Genomic DNA, 21109 nt, shown 5'->3' with positions numbered 1-21109 from the left:
AGTACCTGAATCAGAAGCAGTGTCACCCATGAGTCTTTCTTGAATCAAATGAAGTTTGTCTACTAGTTCTTCAAATAAATCATTGAGAAGCCCCACTTCCTTACATTTCTTAAGAAAATCAATCTTCACAGCTGCATCTAAGAATGAGAAAAACATTTTAGGAGGAAATGATCTAGAGCAGCTCTCAAATTCCTTTATGGTCATTTCTTCAGACCATGCGTAGTGGTGGATGAGCAGAGTCAGTAGGATAATAAATACAGCACCTTTATCTTTTATTGTAATTTCATCATACCTCATGTTTTCCTCACTGAAACAATGTTACAAAAAGTGAAAAAAACTTCTCTGCTTAGACTAATTATCTGAATCAAGAGGATTTTCTAAAATTTAGCTGCAGATCTTTGAGATAATAGCTCCCATTTTTTCTGTCACAGTTACTGTGTGTCATTATGGAACGTCTATTTCCCTGACAGAAAGCTACAATGACTGGCTTCAGCTTCCTGGGGTCACAGGATTCTGAGCTTAGGTAACCCTGGCTTCTAGACCAGGAAGTATATCCTTTCTTAATACCAAAGAATAATGGACCATCCCCATCTAAATTACTTTGAGCTGGGGCTATGATAGAGTAGATAATTATGATAAAAGCTCTCTTTTCTTACAATTACTATAAGACTAGAAGAATAAAGTGGGATCCAACTTTGAAGTAAATGGGTTATTTTTATAAGTACTGGAAGTCATATTTGATACAAAATTTATAGCAAACCTGTGTGTCTGCCATCCTCTTCCTTCATGTGTTTTGTGAATCTGTCTAATGTCAACATTTCAGGTGGCTAGAGGGAGAGAAAAATCAAGATTAATTGATTTACTGTTGACATTTAATATTGTGTAAAATGAAAACCAGTCTTTTGTTGCATACAATTCAATGATATGCCTGTGGTGAAAAATCATGCCCCATATTCATTGGTAGTTTACATGTAAACATCCTATCATTTTTGTATAACAAAACATCAAGAGGTGTGGCAAGCTCCTCTGTATAAACAGCAAGAGGTGAAGGTTGCTGGCTCATACTAATTTAGCTCATATGAGTGGATGTGTAAAAAAACGGTTTCAAATCCCCAAAACATTTCATACACTTTGCACATAATAGTAATGCAGAAAATTTTGAAAATCACAAATCAGGTCGAGTGTGGATCATGCAGCTGAGAAATACTTGGTTAGGTAAGGATGCTTTACTGCACCTCTGCCCATTTTAAGACCATAAGCACACTGTGGGCTCCGATACTTTCACTGATGTGGTACCAGGACATGTGTTACCAGAGCCATGGGACTGTCACCTCCTGAAGGGCATGTGCTGGGATACCCAACACATCCAACTTTTATATTCAGCTCATATGGTTCTGTTACCATTTCACCGGATATGTGAATGGTTAAAATAAGGAAGAAACTGTGTGAAGAAACTGAAAGCTATAATAAAATGAAGTCAAATTACCTCTACATGAATGTCTGTTGAGAGACATTTCTTCCTTCCTCTTTTTCTTTTCAGTCCTGAAAAATCAGTTGAAAATCTAAATCATGTAGAAACCAGAATCCATAAAGGAGAAGACTGATGCTTGACTACATAAAATAGAAAACTCTTATATACTAAAAGTTACTACAAGGTCAGAAGATACGGCAAACTTACACTGAATGTTTGCAACACATATGATAAAGCACCAATTTTCAAAATATAAATATAAAACAAATGAACAGAAAAACAGGCCAATGGGGAACCCTCTAGGAAGAGTTCATTAAATAGAAAAACAGACTGGGTCACAGGAAAACAGATATATTGATCAAAAGATAGGGGAATACACTCAATTTTACTCATAAGTAAAGACATGCAAAATAATTTCCCACCTATCAGACTGACAAAGATGAAAGTGTTTAATATTTGCAAGGATTGGGGTAATTGTGTACTGCTGATGCAGCCTCTATGGAAGAGAATCAGCCAGTTGTTATCACAGTTTCACTGTTTATACTTTTTGACCCAGCAATCTACACGAAGTTTTCCAAATGGTATAGTTGCATAAAGGCACAAAGATGAATGGAGAAAAATGCTAACTACACTATTTGATATAATAGAAAAAAAATGGAAAGAACCTCAGTGTCCATCATGCAGAGACTAGTTCAGTTGTAATTCAGCTATACAACTGAATAATAATACACACAATGGCATATTATCATGCAGCCTTTCAAAAACGAGGTAGATCCATTTGTATAGATATGGAAGGATGTCTGAGTGAAAAAATATAGTAGTATGTACAGGAAATTTTTAGAAGAATTCAAATGAAACGGATAGTTTCTTCTGGGGAGAGGATTCATAACTGTGTTATAATCTGCTTTTAAAAACTAATACAATTAAAAAAAATTTTTTTCAATATTGGGGCGCCTGGGTGGCTCGGTTGAGCATCTGACTCTTGGCTTGGGTCATGAGATTGAGCCCCGTGTCTGGTTTCATGCTGAGTGTGGGGCCTGCTTGAGATTCTCTTTCTCCCTCTGCGCCCCCTCCGCCACTCGCGGCACACTTTCTCTTAAAAAAATTTAAAAATTAAAACTACTGATAGGGAAAGTTAACAATGTAAACAGATTGAAGCTATATTTTTTATAATTCCTGATAAAAGGGTATTGACTGAAAAATGAGGGTAACAATACTGTTTAGAGAGTGTTGTTTACCACCAAAAAATGCAGTTGGCATGACGTGGAACTAAGCTTTTTCCAAAAAGGTCCTGCCTCTGGTCCACAGTGAGCATTCCAGACTTTGTGCGGTGAGACACTGCTGCTCAGGCAGCGTTCAGAGGCCGTTCGTGAGTGAGTGTACAGCCCGTGACTCCAGTTAACCAGGGCCTAGTTTTCCTTAATTATAACTGAAATGCTAAACATGCATTCTTAGGAAATTTTAGGGAATGTGCAGCAATTTATCAATTTTATAACTACTGGTATTCTTTTAGAAGAGAAGCAGTTGCAAAAGTCAAAGGTTTTTACCACGTCCTCGTTTGGCCCTCTGATTGTAGTGAGGATGGAAGGTACCAGACAGAGACGTTCCTGTGAGTAGGTCTAGTTTGCAAAGAAGAAAAGTTAGTCCATTACACTGCACACTGCACAAAGAAACTGGCAATTTTATAAGTATTAAAAATTCAACTCACAAATTTGTATTTAATGCAGTGAGGCTAGTAAATCAGGATATTCCATGTCTTACCTAAATGTATACCTTTCTTTAAACCCACAGTACTAAATTTTAGAGACTTACCATTATGAGCGTTGTTCAATGGAGCATGTTGTTTGCAAAACATTCTGAAACATGCAATTTCAAAGAATTGTTAAATATTTTTACTTACACTTCTTAAATATTCCTATTTTCTTATGATTTAAAAAGGAACTAGTCTATTTTTCATGATGGCCTTACCCTAAATATTTGTAAAAGAAAAATGCTCTCCAAACCTGTGTAAGTTACTGACCCTTATCAAATGTGGACGGAGCCTCTGTCAGATGTCTTTTGTGCTCTCAGCCCTCAAGTTGGTACGCTCTCCGAAGGAGTGCGTGTGAAACATTTTAAACAATGGTAAGTAACTCATACATCGTGGTCAGTGGGATTTTACTGTATAAAGAAAGATATCTAAAGATCCAACATCTAAGACAAATTTTCATCTGACTACACAAAGTTCTACTGATTTTCAACAATAAATAGCACAAAATTGCAGGCATGAATTTTGGGGCAAGTAGTTTTCTAACTCAGCAGTTATCTTCCCCCAGACTTTAGAGTTGAACTGCATGAATCTAGAACGGATCAATGCCCTAGAAGAGAAGCAAGCAGCACAGCAGGCTATGAAGAAGAAATGGAGTGAATGAATTTTGAGGAGCTGCTCAGGTCCCATATCTTCCCCAGGCTCTATCCTCAGCCCCCAGCTACATCTCCCTTCCTTTTCTTAAGGTGCTGACCCTCAGGAGGCAGGCTCCCTCTTGCCTGTGGGAACATATGAATTCTGTTTTACACCAATTTCTACCTTTTACATGCAGACTTCCTGGCAACCCATCTCCTGCCCCAAGCAAAATTAATCTCACCCTTTGGATTCCAGTATCTGAACACTTCGTTTGCCAGGCACTTACATTTTTTTTATTATGGAAAATTTTGAACAGATCTAAAAGTGAAGAGATGATGAGCCCCATTGCCCCCTACCCATCACTCAGTTTCAACAATTATCAACTCAAGGCCAAGCCAGTTTCATGCGAATCCCCTCCTGCTCCCATCATGCCACGTGCCGCTATTTGTTCTGGCCTCTGGTCCTTCCAACAAGGTGCTAGGTTCTCTGAGATTTAGTGCATGTCCTATTCATACTCTTTATATTCTTACTGCACCTAGCAAGATATCTTATGTATGGTAGGCACTCTAACAACTGAATATTTAAATTCAATTAAAAAGTACATAGAAGTTCACCTGATACTTGATAATGACAAAAATGATTATTTTCATTGAGTCTCTATTCCTTGGTTCTACTAACACAAGACCAGTATTTTTGCAGTTTAAGATATAACAGGAATTGACTCCTTTTTGTTCAGTCTTGTAGCTCTGCTAATAACAGTGTGTCTAGTGGGTGCGTGAGGTCATTATGGAAGTCATAATGAACTCTTTGGGAAGGTAAAAAAAAAATACAATCTATGAGTTTCTGAGCAAATCAAATATAAAAAGTATGGTACAAAATTAGTATGATTTACACATTCCTTTCTAGTCTCAAGCAATAAAATATCTATGGAACTTGCTCAAAATCAGATGTAAAATTATTTAACAAATTCCTTTTAATAATATGCTTGCCCATACTGTTTTAGAATATAGGCCCCTAAGCCTGAAGAGGATATGGTGGTGAAGAGCAAGAACTCCAGAGCCCTAAAGCCCAGCTCTGCCACTCACCAGATATTTGACCTGGGGACAAATGACTAAGTCTTACAGGGCCTCAGTGTCTGCATCTGTAAAGTGGGGATAAATACCTACCTCACTGGGTTGTTATGAGGATTATATGCATTAACATTTATAAAGTAGTTGGAAGTATTTCTGGCACAAAGTAAGTGATTATTTAGATAAAACAACATAGTGCCTGAAACACTTTGATGAACCTGGGGGTGTGTGCCCAAAGGGGGGAAAAATCTAGCCTCCAAATGCAATTTTAAAATATTTAGGATCTCACAAAAATCATATTAAAAAGATAATGCTCTCATTCAGAATATTGTGAATAAAAATATTATTTCACTGAAATTTAAAATATTCCATCAGAATGTATGCACATACCCCAAAGAAGTGAGAAGTATCTGCCTAGCTCTTCAACTTCAGACCATCATTTTCTTTTATATTCCATTTCATAACTTTAAAAAAGGTCAAAACTTCTTCTAGATATCTTTTTAACTTTATATTTTATTTTATTAAAGATTATTTATTTTTTAAAGATTTATTTGATAAAGTGAGAATGAGAGAGAGAGCATATGAGAGGGAGGAGGGTCAGAGGGAGAAGCAGACTCCCTGCTGAGCAGGGAGCCCGATGTGAGACTCGATCCCGGGACTCCAGGATCATGACCTGAGCCGAAGGCAGTCGCTTAACCAACTGAGCCACCCAGGCGCCCCAAAGATTATTTATTTGACAGCACAAGCAGGGGGTGAGGCACAAGGAGAGGGAAAAGCAGAGTCCCCACTGAGCAGGGAGCCCAATGTGGGGCTCATTCCCAGGACCCTAGGATCATGACCTGAGCCAAAGGCAAACACTCAACTGACAGCCACCCAGGAGCCCCATATGACATGTTTTAGACTGCAACCACATACCAAAAAACCGAACATGACTTGAATCAATTCAGTTAACAACTGGCTTACTGATTTCATCTGACTAAACTGTCTATTTAACTGAACTGCAACCTTTCATCAGGAGGAAGATCAAGTTTCTTCCTGGATAAAACAAATACAATTCTGTTGGACTTAAAATATGCCTTACTGGGTCAAAATTAACATTAAGAATTATTGAAAGAGGGAAGCAAGATTTAAAAGCCAAAGGCAATTCAAACAATTTCTTTAAGAACTTAATGACTGATTACTATATTTGCTGCATAGTTTATCATTTTTAAAAGCTCTTTATAGGTAAGACAGTGGTGAGAGTGGTGGGAAAAAACATTCATTCAGCAGACAAGATGGATAAACCATTGACTTGTGGCTAACAAGGCTCCTGTTTGCAGGGGAGAGCAATAGTGAACTGGTTCTAGGTCCTGTGACCACCCATTAGGTCACTCATGCCAGTATGGCAACCAGTGCTTTCTACTGGGAAAGAAGACATGTAGGAAGATTAAAACCAAAACGAACTCTGCTCATTTTCTTTCTATAATACCGAGGGAAGATACTGTGAAGTCAGGTTCCCAACTGCGCATCCCCCAAACCACGCTCTTACTTAGAAACCATTTGCATAAAATCATCTTTAAAAATCTCTTTGTTGGGGTGCCGCTGTGGCTCAGTTGGTTAAGCATCTGCTCAGGTCATGATCCCAGGGTCATGGGATCAAGCCCCTGCATCAGGCTCCCTGCTTGGCAGGGAGCCTGCTTCTCCCCCTCCCTCTGCCTGCCGCTCTCCCTGCTTGTGCTGTCAAATAAGTAAAATCTTAAAAAAAAAAAAAACAAACCTCTTTGTCTTAATCTAACCATTCCTTATTCCATTCCCCCAAGTGTAGCTTCAAAACTGTTTAATTATACATACTTATAAATTCCTCGAGATCCATCAGTTTGTAGAACTGCGTGGTCATTCTTGGCACAGAAAAAGTGGTAACTCTTGTTACAGGCTTTTAAATCACATCCCACGGTGGCTCCTCTTTCATTACAAAATGCGCATTTCTACAGAAGAATAAATTTTACCCAGTAAGCACCTGTTTTTCATAATCTTTGTTAAAATTTAAAGTTAAAGATGTCATTAAATGTTATTTTTAAGTCAGCAGCCCTAACGTCCTCAGCCACAAATGTTAGGTATTTACATCTGGCTGCTCATTTTGAGATTTCAGCAAAACCTCTGTTAAATAAAGTACTTGGCTGGCACTGACCTGTAATGATCTGATTAAAAGCAGAAAACCCTTTTTGTTTTAAAACGAACAAAACCTTTCTCTTTTTACAAGAGATTTCTAAAAAGAGATTTGTCCTGCACTAAGCAAGGGGTCCTGTTAGGGACACTGGGGCCCATGGTGAGGGTGGCTTCTGATGGTGCCACTGAGAGCTGTGTGATCCAGCAATCTCTCCCCTCTCTTAGACCTTGATCCCTCCCTGTGGATAACACTGCCTGTCTCATGGTTTCTGCTGAGGACAATGTGAGATAAAGTAAGTGAAACCTCTCTGGAATCTATGTAGTAGGGCCAAAAATTTAAAATTAAAAAACAAAACCCTGAGTAGCAAATTTTTTCCAAGTTCTATTTATTTGATCTCTTGCTTTTATATATTAGTCAGTTGATCTGGTATTTTATATATTGAAGGTGGTGTAGAGATGGTTAGGACAGTATGTGGCCATAGCAATCTAACTGGTTTAGGGGAGTCCAAGCCATGCCCAAGGCTGATGTGATTTATAGCAGGCTCTGTCTGAATGAAGGGGAAGCACAAAGAAACCACCTTGCAAAACAGGAAATACCTCGAACAATACCCTAAGGTCAGCACAAGCAACCATACAAATAAAGAAAATTCAAATATGGGTAAGAAATTAGATTATGCTAAAGGTGGAATTTCAAATCAGAGCACAAAGAAAGATCATTTAATTTGGCGGGGTGGGGGGTGGGGGCATCTGGCTTTATGTGTAGAAAAAAAGTTACATCCCTACCTCACAACATATTCCCAAATAAGTTCCACATGGATTAAGGCTCTGAGAAAAAGTTTTAAAGTTAATGAAAATGTATGGGGTTAAGGTCAGGAAGGCTAAGCAAGGAAGGAAACTCAGAAGTCACAGAGAAAAAGACTGACGGATCTGACTACATAAAAAAATGTAAACTTCCAGGGCGCCTGGGTGGCTCAGTTGGTTAAGCGACTGCCTTCGGCTCAGGTCATGATTCTGGAGTCCCGGGATCGAGTCCCGCATCGGGCTCCCTGCTCAGCAGGGAGTCTGCTTCTCCCTCTGACCCTCCTCCCTCTCATGCTCTCTGTCTCTCATTCTCTCTCTCTCAGATAAATAAAATCTTTAAAAAAAAAAATGTAAACTTCCATTTTTATAGTGACAGCTACCAAAAAAACAATGAAAATATTTGCAAACAGAAACAGACTCATTAATACAAAGAACAAATTGTGGCCAAAGTAGGTGAACGGGATTAAGAGGTACAGGCTTTCATGGGCCGCCTGGGTGGCTCAGTCATTAGGCGTCTGCCTTCGGCTCAGGTCATGATCCCAGGGTCCTGGGATCGAGTCCTACATTGCACTCCCTGCTCAGTGGGAAGCCTGCTCCTCCCTCTCCCACTCCCCCTGCTTGTGTTCCCTCTCTCACTGGGTCTCTCTCTGTCAAATAAATAAAATCTTAAAAAAAAAAAAAGGTACAGGCTTTCAGTTACTAAAAATATAAATCACAGGGATATAATGCAGAGCATAGAGAATATGGTCAATGATATTGGAATATGGTGACAGATGGTAATTGGGCTTATTGTGGTGATCATTTCATAATGTATATACATGTCAAATCACTGTGTTGTATGCCCGAAACTAATATTGTATGTCAACTGTATCAATAAAAAAAAATGTTTGCTGTATATTTGATAAAGGGTTAAGACTGATAAACTCAGAAAAATGAGAACAGGCAAATCACAGAAGAAATACAAATGGTTAATAAAATTTCATTCACTTAAAGACTACTGAGTAACTGTGATGTGTCAGGCACTGTTCTAGGGAAGAGGGAAACAGCAGGGGACAAGGCACCTGCCCTTGTGAAGTTAACATTCTAGGGGAGAGAGACAGACCATGATCACATAAGGCAAAGTTAAAAACACAGTGATACATGTGTTGTAAATATCTTTTCCCAGTCTGTTTTGTTTCTTCACTGTCTTTAATGATGTCTTTTAATGAACATAAATTTCAATTTTAACAAAAATAAAAAAGAACATCTCTAGTAATTATAGCAATTAGACTATCGATGTCAATATTTACCAAGTGCTTAATTAGTGCAAAGAATGAGCTAATAAAAATATACGAATTATCTTAAAAAAACATAGTGATACCTGCTTTGTAAGAATTAAAATAAGGTGAAGTGACATTTTCACTGGGTCCCTATTTCAGATTGGGGGACACTCTCTCCTCTCTGAGGAGGTGATACAGAAGTTTAGATTTGAATAATAAGAGCAGGCAAAAAAGCAGGGGGAAGGATGTTCTAGGCAGAAGGCTTTATATTCCTGTGGCAAAAATGAGCCTCCTATTGGCAAGCTTACTGGAAGGACAAGATGGTGGGCTGATGTTGTTGGAGCAGAGATGAGGGTAAGGGAAGTCAGAGGTAAGATCCAAGGGGTAAGGAAGGGCTGGGTCATGTAGGGGTTACAAAGCAGAGTAAGGAGTTGGGGTTTTGTCTTTGTACGATGGGAACATAAAGTGATCAGTATTTTTTTTTCCCAAAGATTTTATTTATTTATTTATTTATTTATTTATTTATTTATTTATTTAAGAGAGAGAGAGAACATGAGCTGAGAGAGGGGCAGAGGGGGAGGGTGAAGGAGAGAATCCCAAGCAGATTCAGTGCTGACTGCAGAGCACAGAGCTGTGCATGGAGCTCAATCTCACAACCCTGAGATCATGACCTGAGCTGAAATCAAGAATCCAATGCTAAATGGACTGAACCACCCAGGGGCCCTAAGTGATCAGTATTTTAAAGACACTATTGTAGCTGTGTGGAGAATGGGCTGGGGTAGGGATGGGCAGGAGAGAGTGCAAAACAAAGATCAGTGATGTTGATTAGCAAGTGTCTGAGGGAGATCCATGACTTTACTGCAGGGGGTTAGTGACAGAGAGAAGGGGAGGATAGAGGGGCACCTGGGTGGCTCAGTCATTAAGCGTCTGCCTTTGGCTCAGGTTGTGACCCTGGGGTCCTGGGATTGAGCCCCACATCGCATCGGGCTCCCTGCTCAGCGGGGGGCCTGCTTCTCCCTCTCCCACTCCCCCTGCTTGTATTCCCTCTCTCGCTGTGTCTCTGTCAAGTAAATAAATAAAATCTTTAAAAAAACAAAAAAAGGGGAGGATAGAGGGTCTGCAGGGTGATGCTGATAGGCTGGATGCTGGGCTGGGAGGTTGATAAGGAGGTGATGATGGATGAATGGTGGGCAGTTCATTGAGGTGAGGAGTGAACAGGTTTGGATGGAGTCTGTGTATATGTGTGCAGGGGCTGGAACTGTGTTCATTGGCCAGTTTAATATGAGATGCTATTAGATACTCATGTAGGTATGTCAGGTTGGTTTTAATGGCTGGAGGTATAGAGTTCCTGGCATAAGTAGGAATTGAAGCCATGGGAACTGGAAGAGGTCACACAGAAAAGATGTTCAGATGGAGGAAGGAGCCCAGGAGAGCCTTGGGGACTGTACACTTTAGAGATTTAGCAGAGAAGGAAAAACAGCCAAGGTGCTTGGGAGGAAGCAGCCAGAAAGGTAAGAGACATAGTAGCAGAGTGTGTGTAGGAAGTCAAAGCAAGAAAGTGCTTCCGGATGCAGGGCACGGACAACTGTGATGAATACTGCTGAGAGGTCAGCTAAAGACAGAAGTGACATTGTATTTGACCAGGTTTTAATAATTTTGCAAAGGAGGATTTAAGATGACATGATCAGTTGCTCTTGGATATATGCTGAAGGAAATAATCTAGTACAAGCGGGGATACTGATGTTAAAGGGAAATTCAAGAGCCTAATCCTTAAGGAGGGGCAGGTGATGACTCCAAAGTCTAAGTGGAGGGTTGACTTTGACAAGAGGGAGGTCCCAGAGTCTGGGGACAGAGGTGGATGGGCAGTGGTTTGAACAGTAGGAGTTCCTGGCTAACGGCTTCCATTTCTCAATAAGAATCAGACAAAGATAGGTGTACCACCAAGATGAACCCTAATGTAAACTACGGACTTCGGGTGTTTTCATGATGTGTCAGTTGTAACAATGACCACTCTGGTGGGAGATGTTGATAAAAAGAAGGTTGTGTATGTGTGGGGGTGGGAAGTATATGGGAAATCTTTGTACTTTCCCCGTAAGTGTTCTATGAACCTAAAACTGCTCTAAAAAAATAAAGTCTATAAAAAAAAAAAAATAAGGCATAGTCATCAACTTGGGGATGAGCAGTTGGGGTGGGAGAGGTTTTAAAAAGAGATGAGAGGATATGAAACAGTAAAGGTAGAGGGTGGAGGGTGATGTGTTGAGGTTCCTTTTGAGGTTTGTGGCCATGAATCTAAGATCAGTCAACACATCTGTGGGTTTTTGTCCAGTTGTTCAACTGTTCCAGTGCCAGTACTGCTCAGCAAATGCAGACAACAGACAGGTGCATTTCACGGGCGGGGGTGGGGGTGGTTTGCTAGGTGAGTAAGGAAATGTGCACGTGGGTGGTGGGGAGAGTGAGTCCAGGCTGTTTGCAGGACAGTGCCTATGAGATGGGGCCACTGACTGTAGAGGGATCATGGAAGGACTGCTGGGGCTGGGTAGGCTGGGAGGGAGACAGATGCCTAAGAAGAACTAACGTTCAACCTCTCTCCAGTGATGAGGGAAATGCAAGGTAACACTTCCTGTCAGACGCAAAAAGTAACAAGATTCATGACACTCATTTTTGTCAAGGGCTGGGAAAAATGTTCTTTCATCCACAGAAGTATAAAATGGTACAACCTTTCTGGTGGACAGTTTATTGGCATGTTTCAAAATTATTATTTTTAAAGATTTTATTTATTTGACAGTGAGAGAGGGTGCACAAGCAGGGGGAGCAGGGGAGGGAGAAGCAGGCTCCCTGCTGAGCAGGAAGCCCGATGGGGGGCTCGATCCCAGGACACTGGAATGATGACCTGAGGTGAAGGCAGATGCATAACTGACTAAGCCACCCAGGCGCCCCGCATGTTTCAAAATTATTAAAGGGAATTCTCTTTCACTCAGCCATTTCACTTCTAGGAATGTGCTTTACAGCAATGCTCAAACAAGTACACAGGGTATGTGTACAAAGATGTTTACAGTGACATTAGTTGTTATAGTGAAAAACCAGAGTCAACTCATTATCTAACAAGGGAATAGTTTCATGCATTCTGGTTGATCCCATGGAATTCCATGAAGTCAGTAAAGAGGATGCCACAGTCATATGCTTATAGTTTTAGGAACATGCCATGTCTTTCCTGCCTTCCCAACTTTGGCACATCCTGTTCCCTTTCCCTGGAATTCCTCCTTCCCCATCTTCGTTACCCTCACTCCTCCCCAACTAGGAAGTCTTCTGGGCCCTACCTGCACTAAGGTGCTTGATTGCTTGAGTGACCTGTGCTGACCCTTCTCAAAGCACATCAGGCTGTGCAGAAACTGCCCTCATATATGTGTATGCCTTGTAAAGACTAAATAAATGTTTGTTTCAGATCATAAACCTTACTGTGGTGGTGGGCATTAGGTGCTCACACCTGCTGTACTGCAAGCCTTGAAGGGCCTTTCCTAGAGGAAGTCTACTGTAACCAAACCAATAAGGTATCTATTGTCTTCCAGGGGGAGCTGACCCAGGTACAAGGGGGTTGATCCTGATTAGTTATGGCCACCTTTAGCAACTAGAGCAGGAAGATGGGTGTGGCCTAATTTAATTTTCAGAAGGGCTCTTATTCAATGCTTGGGGATTAATTCTTTCTTTTCTTTTTTCCTTTTTTTTAAAGATTTTATTTATTTAACAGAGTGAGAGAGCACAAGAGTGGGGTGAGGGGCAGAGGGAGAAGCAGACCCCCCACTGAGCAAGGAGCCCGATGCCGGGCTCGATCCCAGGACCCTGGGATCACGACCTGAGTCAAAGGCAGACGCTTAACCAACTGAGCCACCCAAGCGCCCGGGATGAACTTTTTCTTTTACCAGATAGGGATAAGAAAGACTGACACTTCAGTTGTTGTCTGTGACCGCCCTATGACCACAAGAGGACCAGCTGATGTTGCGGACAGGATGACAGAAAGGATGATAGGCTCTTGATGATGGCCACTAAATCAACCAACTCTGAAGCCAGTTTTCCCTCTGGCTAAGTGAGAAAATGAGCATCCTTTTTGTTAAAGCCAGTTTGAGTTGAGGGTTCCTTCTACTTACAGCCAAAAGCAATCTAACTCATATCTACTTTGCTGATGAAGCGTGTTGTAGTTTGTTTTAAAATATTAAATGTTCAGTTGAATTTAAGTTTCCAAAACAGGTCCTATGTCTTTCAGCTCTCCAAGATGTGTCTCTATCCCTGGTTTACCAATCAAGTAGACTTTCTCTTGGAAACATCCCCTTCAAGATCTGTTCATCTTTTATGAGTAATAAAATCATTTATACTTACCAACTTCCGTCCTCTGTGGATTTCTTTCTTTACTGATTCCACATCAAAATTTCTGTCTTGATTACGTGGATCATGATCCTCACATTCCACAAGTGCTGAAGAATACAGCTTCAAATTGGGAAAAGAAAAAAATGCACAAAGTACCATTGAAAGCTGCAAATCAGAAAATGGTATCACAAAGTACTCACCAGGAGTGGAAGATGAATTGGGGGTATAACAGTGACCACCTTTTGGGGTATGTAAACAGATTACAAGCCACTCTGCTTTTCTTTGGAAGTGGCCCTGATCCCCAGGCATGTTTTATACTGCATAACCCTGGCCCCCAGTGGTTAACTGGACCTGGTTGGGGCCCTGACCCGAAACTGAGCCAACTGGATTCCCTATCCTGAGAGAGTGAAATAGACTCTGAGCCACATGGTAGAAAGCAAGCCAGTCTGCAAAGAGAGGAATATAGAAACGAGGGCTAGAGAGAACAAGATGGGTTCCTGATATTTTCCTAGCTACTGTTCTTAGACCTGCCCGCATGTCAGCCTTTAGAAACCATGAAATCCCCTGCAGTCTGATTAAAAACCCACTTTTATGTTTAGGTTGGCTCAAGTTTCCATGTGTTACCCGAATCCAATCTATCTCTGAATTGAAGATCAACATTACACAATGCAATCACAAAGCAACCTACAGATTCAATGCAATCTCTACCAAAATACCAATAGCATTCTTCACAGAACTAGAACAAATAAAGCTGAAATTTGTATGGGACCATAAAAGACCCCAAATAGCAAAAGCAATCTTTGAGAAAGAACAAAAAAACTGGAAGTAGCACAATCTCTGATTTAAAGATATACTACAAAGCTATAATAATCAAAACAATCTGGTACAGCATAAAAATAGATCAACAGAACAGAACCCCCTGAAATAAACCCATGATTTTATGGCCAACTAATCTTCAACAAAGGAGACAAGAATAAACAATGGGGAAAAGACAGTCTCTTCAATAAATGGTGCTGGGAAAACTGGACACACACATGCAAAAGGATGAAACTGGACCACTTTCTTATACCATATACAAAAATGAACTCAAAATGGATTAAAGACCTAAATGTGAGACCTGAAGCCATAAATTTCCAGAAGAAAACATAGGCAGTAATCTCTTAGATATCAGCCATAACAACATTTTTCTAGATCTGTCTCCTTAAGGGAAATAAAAGCAAAAATAAACTATTGGGACCACACCAAAATAAAAAGCTTTTGCACAGCAAAGGAAACCATCAACAAAATGAAAAGGCAACCTACTAAATGGGACAAGATATTTGCAAATGACATCTCTGATAAGGAGTTAATATCCCAAATAAAGAACTATGACTCAACAATAAAAAACCAAATGATCTGATTAAAAGTGGGCAGAAGACCGGAAATAACATTTTTCTAAAGAAGATGTACAGATGGCCAACAGACATGAAAAGATTCTCAATATCACTCAACATTAGGGAAAAGTAAATCAAAACCACAATGAGGGGGTGCCTGGGTGGCTCAGTCATTAAGCGTCTGTCTTTGGCTCAGGTCATGGTCCCAGGGTCCTGGGATTGAGCACCGCATCAGGCTCCCTGCTCAGCGGGAAGCCTGCTTCTCCCTCTCCCACTCCCCCTGCTCGTGTTCCCTCTCTCACTGTGTCTCTGTCAAATAAATAAATAAAATCTTTAAAAAAAAATAACCACAATGAGATATCACCTCACACTTGTGAGAATGGCTAGTGTCCAAAAGACAAGAAATAACAAGTGTTGGTGAGGATGTGGAGAAAAAGGAACTCTCGTGTACTGTTGGTGGGAATGTAAATTACGGAGCCACTATGGAAAACAGTATGAAGTTTCCTTAAACAACTAAAAATAGAAATACCATATGATCTAGTAATTCCACTACTGGGTATTTACCCAAAGAAAATGAAAACACTGATTCAAAAAGATATGCTCACCCCTATGTTTATTGCAGCATTATTTATAAGAGCCAAGATATGGAAGCAACCTAAGCATCCATTGGTAGATGAACGGATACAGAAGATGTGGTGTACAGACAGACAGACAGACAGACACACACACACAGGAATATTACTCAGTCATAAAAAAGAATGGTATCTTGCCATGTGCAACAACATGGATGGACCTGGAGGGTATCATGCTATGTGAAATGTCAGAGAAAGACAAGTACCATATGATTTCACTTATATATGGAAACTAAAAATAAGTGAACAAACAAAAAAAGCAGAAACAGACCCATAAACAGAAAATAAACTGGTGGTTGTCAGAGAGGAGGGTGGGAGGGCAAGGGCAAAAAGGGTGAAAGGAAATGGGGGGTATAGGCTTCCCGTCATGGAATGAGTAAGTCACAGGGATGAAAGGCACATCATCGGGAATATAGCCCAATGGTACTGGAACAGCACTACATGGAGACAGACTGCGGTGAGCACAGCATGATGTACAGAGTAGAATTACTCAATATGTTTACACCTGAAACATGTAACATTGTGTGTCAACCATATTTCAGTTATTTTTTTTAAGGTATTAGGAAAAGGTAATAATAAAAAAAAAAAGACCCAGGAAATAGCTTAACCCAAAGTTTTACACCTCTACAGGAAAAAAATTATTGAACACTTCTGAAATTCATAAAAGAAGACATGAATCACTGAAGACAGACTCTGTTAATGGACAGAAATACTCATATCATTTTTTCCCAAATTTATCTATAAATTCAATGGGATTCCAGTTAAAATTCCAATAGGAATTTGTATAAAACCTTGTAAGCTAATCCCAAAATTCAAAGCACCGAAAAATAGCCATGGCTTATCATAAAATCATAGTAATTAAGACAATGTTGTACCAGCTCAGGGAGAGACAAAGTGACCAATGGAACAGAATAGAGCCAGAAACAGATCTGTGCACAAATATTATATTGTTAGCACACTGGAAGAGTGAGGGTTCTAGAAGTAAGCAGCTTGGGTAAGAATCCTGGCTCAGGCACTTACAGCTGTGTGACCTTGGGCAAGTACTTCTCTGTACCTCAGTTGTTTCATCTTTAGTTTGGGCATAATAATGATACCTACCTTTTAGGGTTGTCGTAAGGATTAATAGTTTAATACAGCTTAAGCTCCCAGAACAATACCTTACACCTGGTGAATACTGAATAATAATTATAGTTATCATTATCACTACAAATCAATGAGAAAAGAACAGATTAGTCAATAAATAATGCTGGGAAAAGTGGTTAACCATATAAAAAAAAAAAAGGAGATGCCTACTTTATAGAGTAGTCCAAATAAATTCTGGTTGGATTAAGAAACTAAATGAGAAAAGCCAAATTTTAAAATTTGGGGGAAAAAAGATAGAACCTTAGTAAAGGAAAGAACTTCTTAGGGGAAAAATCCTACAAATTATAAAGGAAAGTAACGATGAATTTAACTACATTATAAACCTCTGACAGGAAACACCACAAGTTAAAAGCCAACATATATAATAAAGCATAGAATCTATTTATATACATATATAAATACATGTAAGGAAAATCAATATCTTAAAGACAAAACGCAGTCGATGAACACAAGTCACAGAAGTGAGAAACAGAACTGTGCATAAGCCCAGCCAAATGAGGCACAATCGCACTAATAATCTAGGAATGCAAACAAGACACCGTTTCACATCCATCAGAGAGGAAAAAATTAAAATTTCATAATATCACATGTGGCAAGGAAAAAGAGGAACGAATTCTGAAACAATGTGAAAGTCAAACTTGGTGCAATCCTTTTGGAGAGCAATGTGGCGCATACAGTGAGGTGCAAAACGCTCCCTCTGTGCCCAGCAATTTAGCTCTGTGCGCTACACCCGAGAAATCCTCCCATGAATTAGGAGACCTATACAAAGCTGTTCATGACAGCTGGTTAGTTACATGAAAAAAAGTGGAAAAACCTAAGAGTTCATTCACACGAGAATAGTTTAGTAGTGATGGTCACAAAATGGAATTCTATAGCATTTAAAATTAAGGACTTAAGAGTTAAATTTATCACATGGATAAATCTCAATAGCCACAGAATTTGATTGAAATTCTACAAAGTCCAAGAACATGTAAAACAATATCATATCTTGTTATAAGCTCTTAAATACACACAGTGGGAGCATAAAATCAAAAACACAAGATAATAAGAAACACCAAATCCGTGAGGGCAATTATATCTCGAGGGATGGTGGGAGGGGAACAGAGAGAATTAGAGAGCCCTTAACTATCTGTGTTTTATTTCCTTTAAAAAAGAAAGTCAAAGTAAACCAAATATAGTATGATTCTACAAATCTGGATGCAATGTCTATGGGTATTGGTTATATTTGAAATATCTCAATATCTTCCAAGAAGCTTCTTCATCATAATTGTATTTGATCAGTTATAAAGCTAAAATGTAATCATAAGATCTGAAACAGTTTAAAAAGTTAGAAAAATATGCTCCCCAAATCCCCACTTAGAAGCCCAAATCATGGCCAACTCGTCATTCTGTCTCCAAAGTACATTTACCTATTTTGGTATGTCCTTCCCTAAAAGGACTCATGTGTTTTCAAGTAACTTACCAAACAATTTTCATGAGCAGCTATATTCTCTGATTGTGCAAAGTATAGGACATTATACTCGATGTCTTTGGGGCAGAGTGCACATGTCCTTTTTTCCATCTTTTCTGCAACCTGAAAGACACCTATAAGTAACATCCCTTATGAGAAATGGAAAAGTGAAACTTCTTGGTCTCCATAATTCCTCCACCAGTCTTAAAGTAGAAGGCAGGGCACTTGTTCATATGAGAGATTCTCAACTCCCAGAGAGGAAAAAAAAATTGGTACCCAAGTGGAAAAGCAACTTACTGTGTATTTCTTAAATGGTTTAATACAAGGAGGGACAAGAATTAATGAATTTATGTAAAATGTCTAAACATGAGGAGAACTTTATTCAAGAAACACAACCAGGGAGCACCTGGCTGGCTCAGTCACAAGAGCACAAGACTCTTGATCTGGGAGTCCTGAGTTTGAACCCCATGTTGGGTATAGAGATTACTTAAATAAATAAATACACTTAAAAAAAAGGGAAAGAAACACAACCAGGAATTTAAATACAAAGCTCTCAAAACACTGCCTTGGCAATACTAAGCTCTCAATAATTATTATTATTGTCAATACAAATCAACAAGAAAACAATGATGTGCTCAAGAAATAGTGCTCTGGTTAACTGTCTGTAAAAAAAGTTTTAGATCTCTGTCATACTATATTCAAAAATAAATTTTGAGTGAATTAAAGAAGTAAATGAGCAAGGTGCTTTAATTTAAATGCACTTTAATCTAGCATTATAAGTTAGAAGAGAAAGATACATAAAGGCAGGAAATCAATTTTCTTTTTTTTTAAAGAAATGTATAGAAGAAAGGAGAGGAACCTAAGAGAAGGAGAGCTAGGAAGAAAAGGAAAGAGAGGGAAAAAGAAGCCATCTGTTCCTACAACCTCACTGGGCATGTCAGTGAGGGGTAACCTTCTCTAACTTACTAGTTTGCTATTAATTTAGCCATAAGTGTCCATTTAACAACTTGTTTGCCCTTTCCAATGCTTATCCTCTTATTGATCTGGTTTTCTTAGAACACAATTCTGCTTTTAATCTTCAACTTTTAGTTTTGAAGCAAAGATTTATTTTACCATTTAATGGTGAGAGTTTTAAATTTAGATGAGTTTAACCACTTAAAGGGTTCCTAAAAGTTTTTTGTTATCCAAAAGTATAAGATCTCTTGGTGTCTCTGAAATTAGATCTGCACTTGGAGCAGAAGAATTTATCTCAGATTCAGAAATTAATTAATTTCTGATTCCTGGATTTGGGTCCTGCCTAGTAGGGATACAAATTTGTAGTCCCTCTGCTCCCCACCAACCACGAAAAAGGGAGAGACTGAGAGAAAAACCCTCAGATGAAATGAGACAGGCCAGCTGCTTCTTTTCGTTCATTTCAAACCAGCACCAATTTGGGAGCACCTCCTGTAGGAGAGTAATTTTGCTGGGCACTCTAGACCAGTGCTGTCCAACGGAAACTGTAATGTGAGCCACAAATGTGAGCCACAGCTGAAAAATTTCTAGGGTCCTCATGAAAAAAAGCAAAAAGAAACAGGTGAAATTAATTTTAAGAACATGCTTTATTCAGCCAAATATATCCACAATAGATACTTTCACCATTTAATCAACATAAAAATTAATTCATTCTTCAGTACGGAGTCTTTGAAACCCAGTGCACTTTGCACCTATAGTGTGTCTTAACTGAATAAACCACATTTTATTTTATTATGTTAGTCACCATACATTACATCATTAGTTTTTGATATAGTGTTCCATGATTCATTGTTTGTGTATAACACCCGGTGCTCCATTCAGTACGTGTCCTCTTTAATACCCATCACCAGGCTAACCCATCCTCCCACCCCCTCCCCTCTAGAACCCTGTTTGTTTCTCAGAGTCCATAGTCTCTCATGGTTCATCTCCCCCTCTGATTTCCCCCCATTCGTTTTTCCCTTCTTTCTCCTAATGTCCTCCATGCTATTTCTTATGAAATAAACCACATTTTTAAGTGCTCCACAGCCATGTGTAGGGAGTGGCTACTGTAGGGAACAGCACAGCAGAGGATCTAAAGAAATAGGAGACAGAACTGTTGCCTACAAGAAGCTAACAAAATAACAGAATAAATACCATAAAGTAACATAACTGCGGGGTGGAAAATACCATACATGCTATGGATCCAGGGGAGGAAGCGCTCCCTGTGGGAGTGAGTGTTGTCAAGGACATGGGCCTTGAGCTGCTACAACCTGGAGACAGAGAGAAAGGGGAGGGTGGTTGGGAGGGGCTGAAGACATAAGCAGCGATGTGGGAAAAGGCCAAGAGGTTTGACTAGGAGGCAGAAAACCAGCCAGGCTGAAGGGGAGAGTCTGTGCAGAGGGAGCTGGAAAAGAATTTGAGAAACAGATGGTGAAAGACTATCAGGAAGGATTTTGGAGCAGGGGAAAACATGATGAAAGAGTTGTTTTAATCAACTAAACTTCAATAAAAAATGAAAAATAAAAACAGCGTGGAGTAAAAAAGGATATTACAAAGCTGTCAAAGAGACAATCAATGTGTATGCTTTTCTTGGTCTAAATAAATAATTCAAATTATGGGGGAAAGAAAAGAGTTGTTTCAAGTTTGATTTCAATACATGGAGAGAAATACAATGCTCCTGAGTAGGAAGACTGAACATTATAACACTGTCAGTTCTTCCCCAAACAAGTTTTAGGTTTAATATCATTTCAGTTTAAATCCCAAGAAGGTTAAAGAACTTGGGCGGGGGGAGATTATTTGGAGGAATAAATGGATATGGACTGTGAAGAAAACTTTGAAAAAAAAATACCTGGGTATCTGCCTACCTGATTTAAAACCATATTATAAAGATAAAATAGGACACAAGAGTAGATGACTACATCAAAAGAAAGGACAACAAAGTGCAGAGAGAAGTAGAACATAATCTATAATTATGAATTTAACATACCATAAGGTGGCATTTGCATTTCTTCTCTGGCACTAATGTCCTCAGC

At 39.4% G+C, this 21109-nt stretch overlaps 1 protein-coding gene across 3 annotated transcripts in view; it reads right to left on the bottom strand.

Moving 5' to 3' along the window:
- Positions 1–21109, bottom strand: part of PHF11 (PHD finger protein 11) — a 29346-nt gene that overhangs the window by 3505 nt on the left and 4732 nt on the right. The window contains exons 2-10 of one of the 3 annotated variants that reach the window (XM_035003430.1): positions 18099–18220; positions 13501–13608; positions 6755–6888; positions 3284–3327; positions 3022–3090; positions 2025–2031; positions 1487–1550; positions 761–827; positions 6–137 (exon numbers count right to left, since the gene is read on the bottom strand). In XM_035003430.1, coding sequence (XP_034859321.1) covers positions 6–137; positions 761–827; positions 1487–1550; positions 2025–2031; positions 3022–3090; positions 3284–3327; positions 6755–6888; positions 13501–13608; positions 18099–18220 — 747 coding nt within the window. Of the gene's footprint in view, positions 1–5; positions 138–760; positions 828–1486; positions 1551–2024; positions 2032–3018; positions 3091–3283; positions 3328–6754; positions 6889–13500; positions 14412–18098; positions 18221–21109 lie in introns of those variants that run through there. The other 2 variants (XM_035003428.1, XM_035003429.1) reach the window with 2 other exon arrangements.

The sequence above is a fragment of the Mirounga leonina genome, unplaced genomic scaffold, assembly GCF_011800145.1.
Source record: "Mirounga leonina isolate KUSES-001 unplaced genomic scaffold, KU_Mleo_1.0 Mir_127, whole genome shotgun sequence".
NCBI classification, from domain to species: Eukaryota; Metazoa; Chordata; class Mammalia; order Carnivora; family Phocidae; genus Mirounga; species Mirounga leonina.
This window is presented reverse-complemented; position numbering and strand designations above follow the sequence as displayed.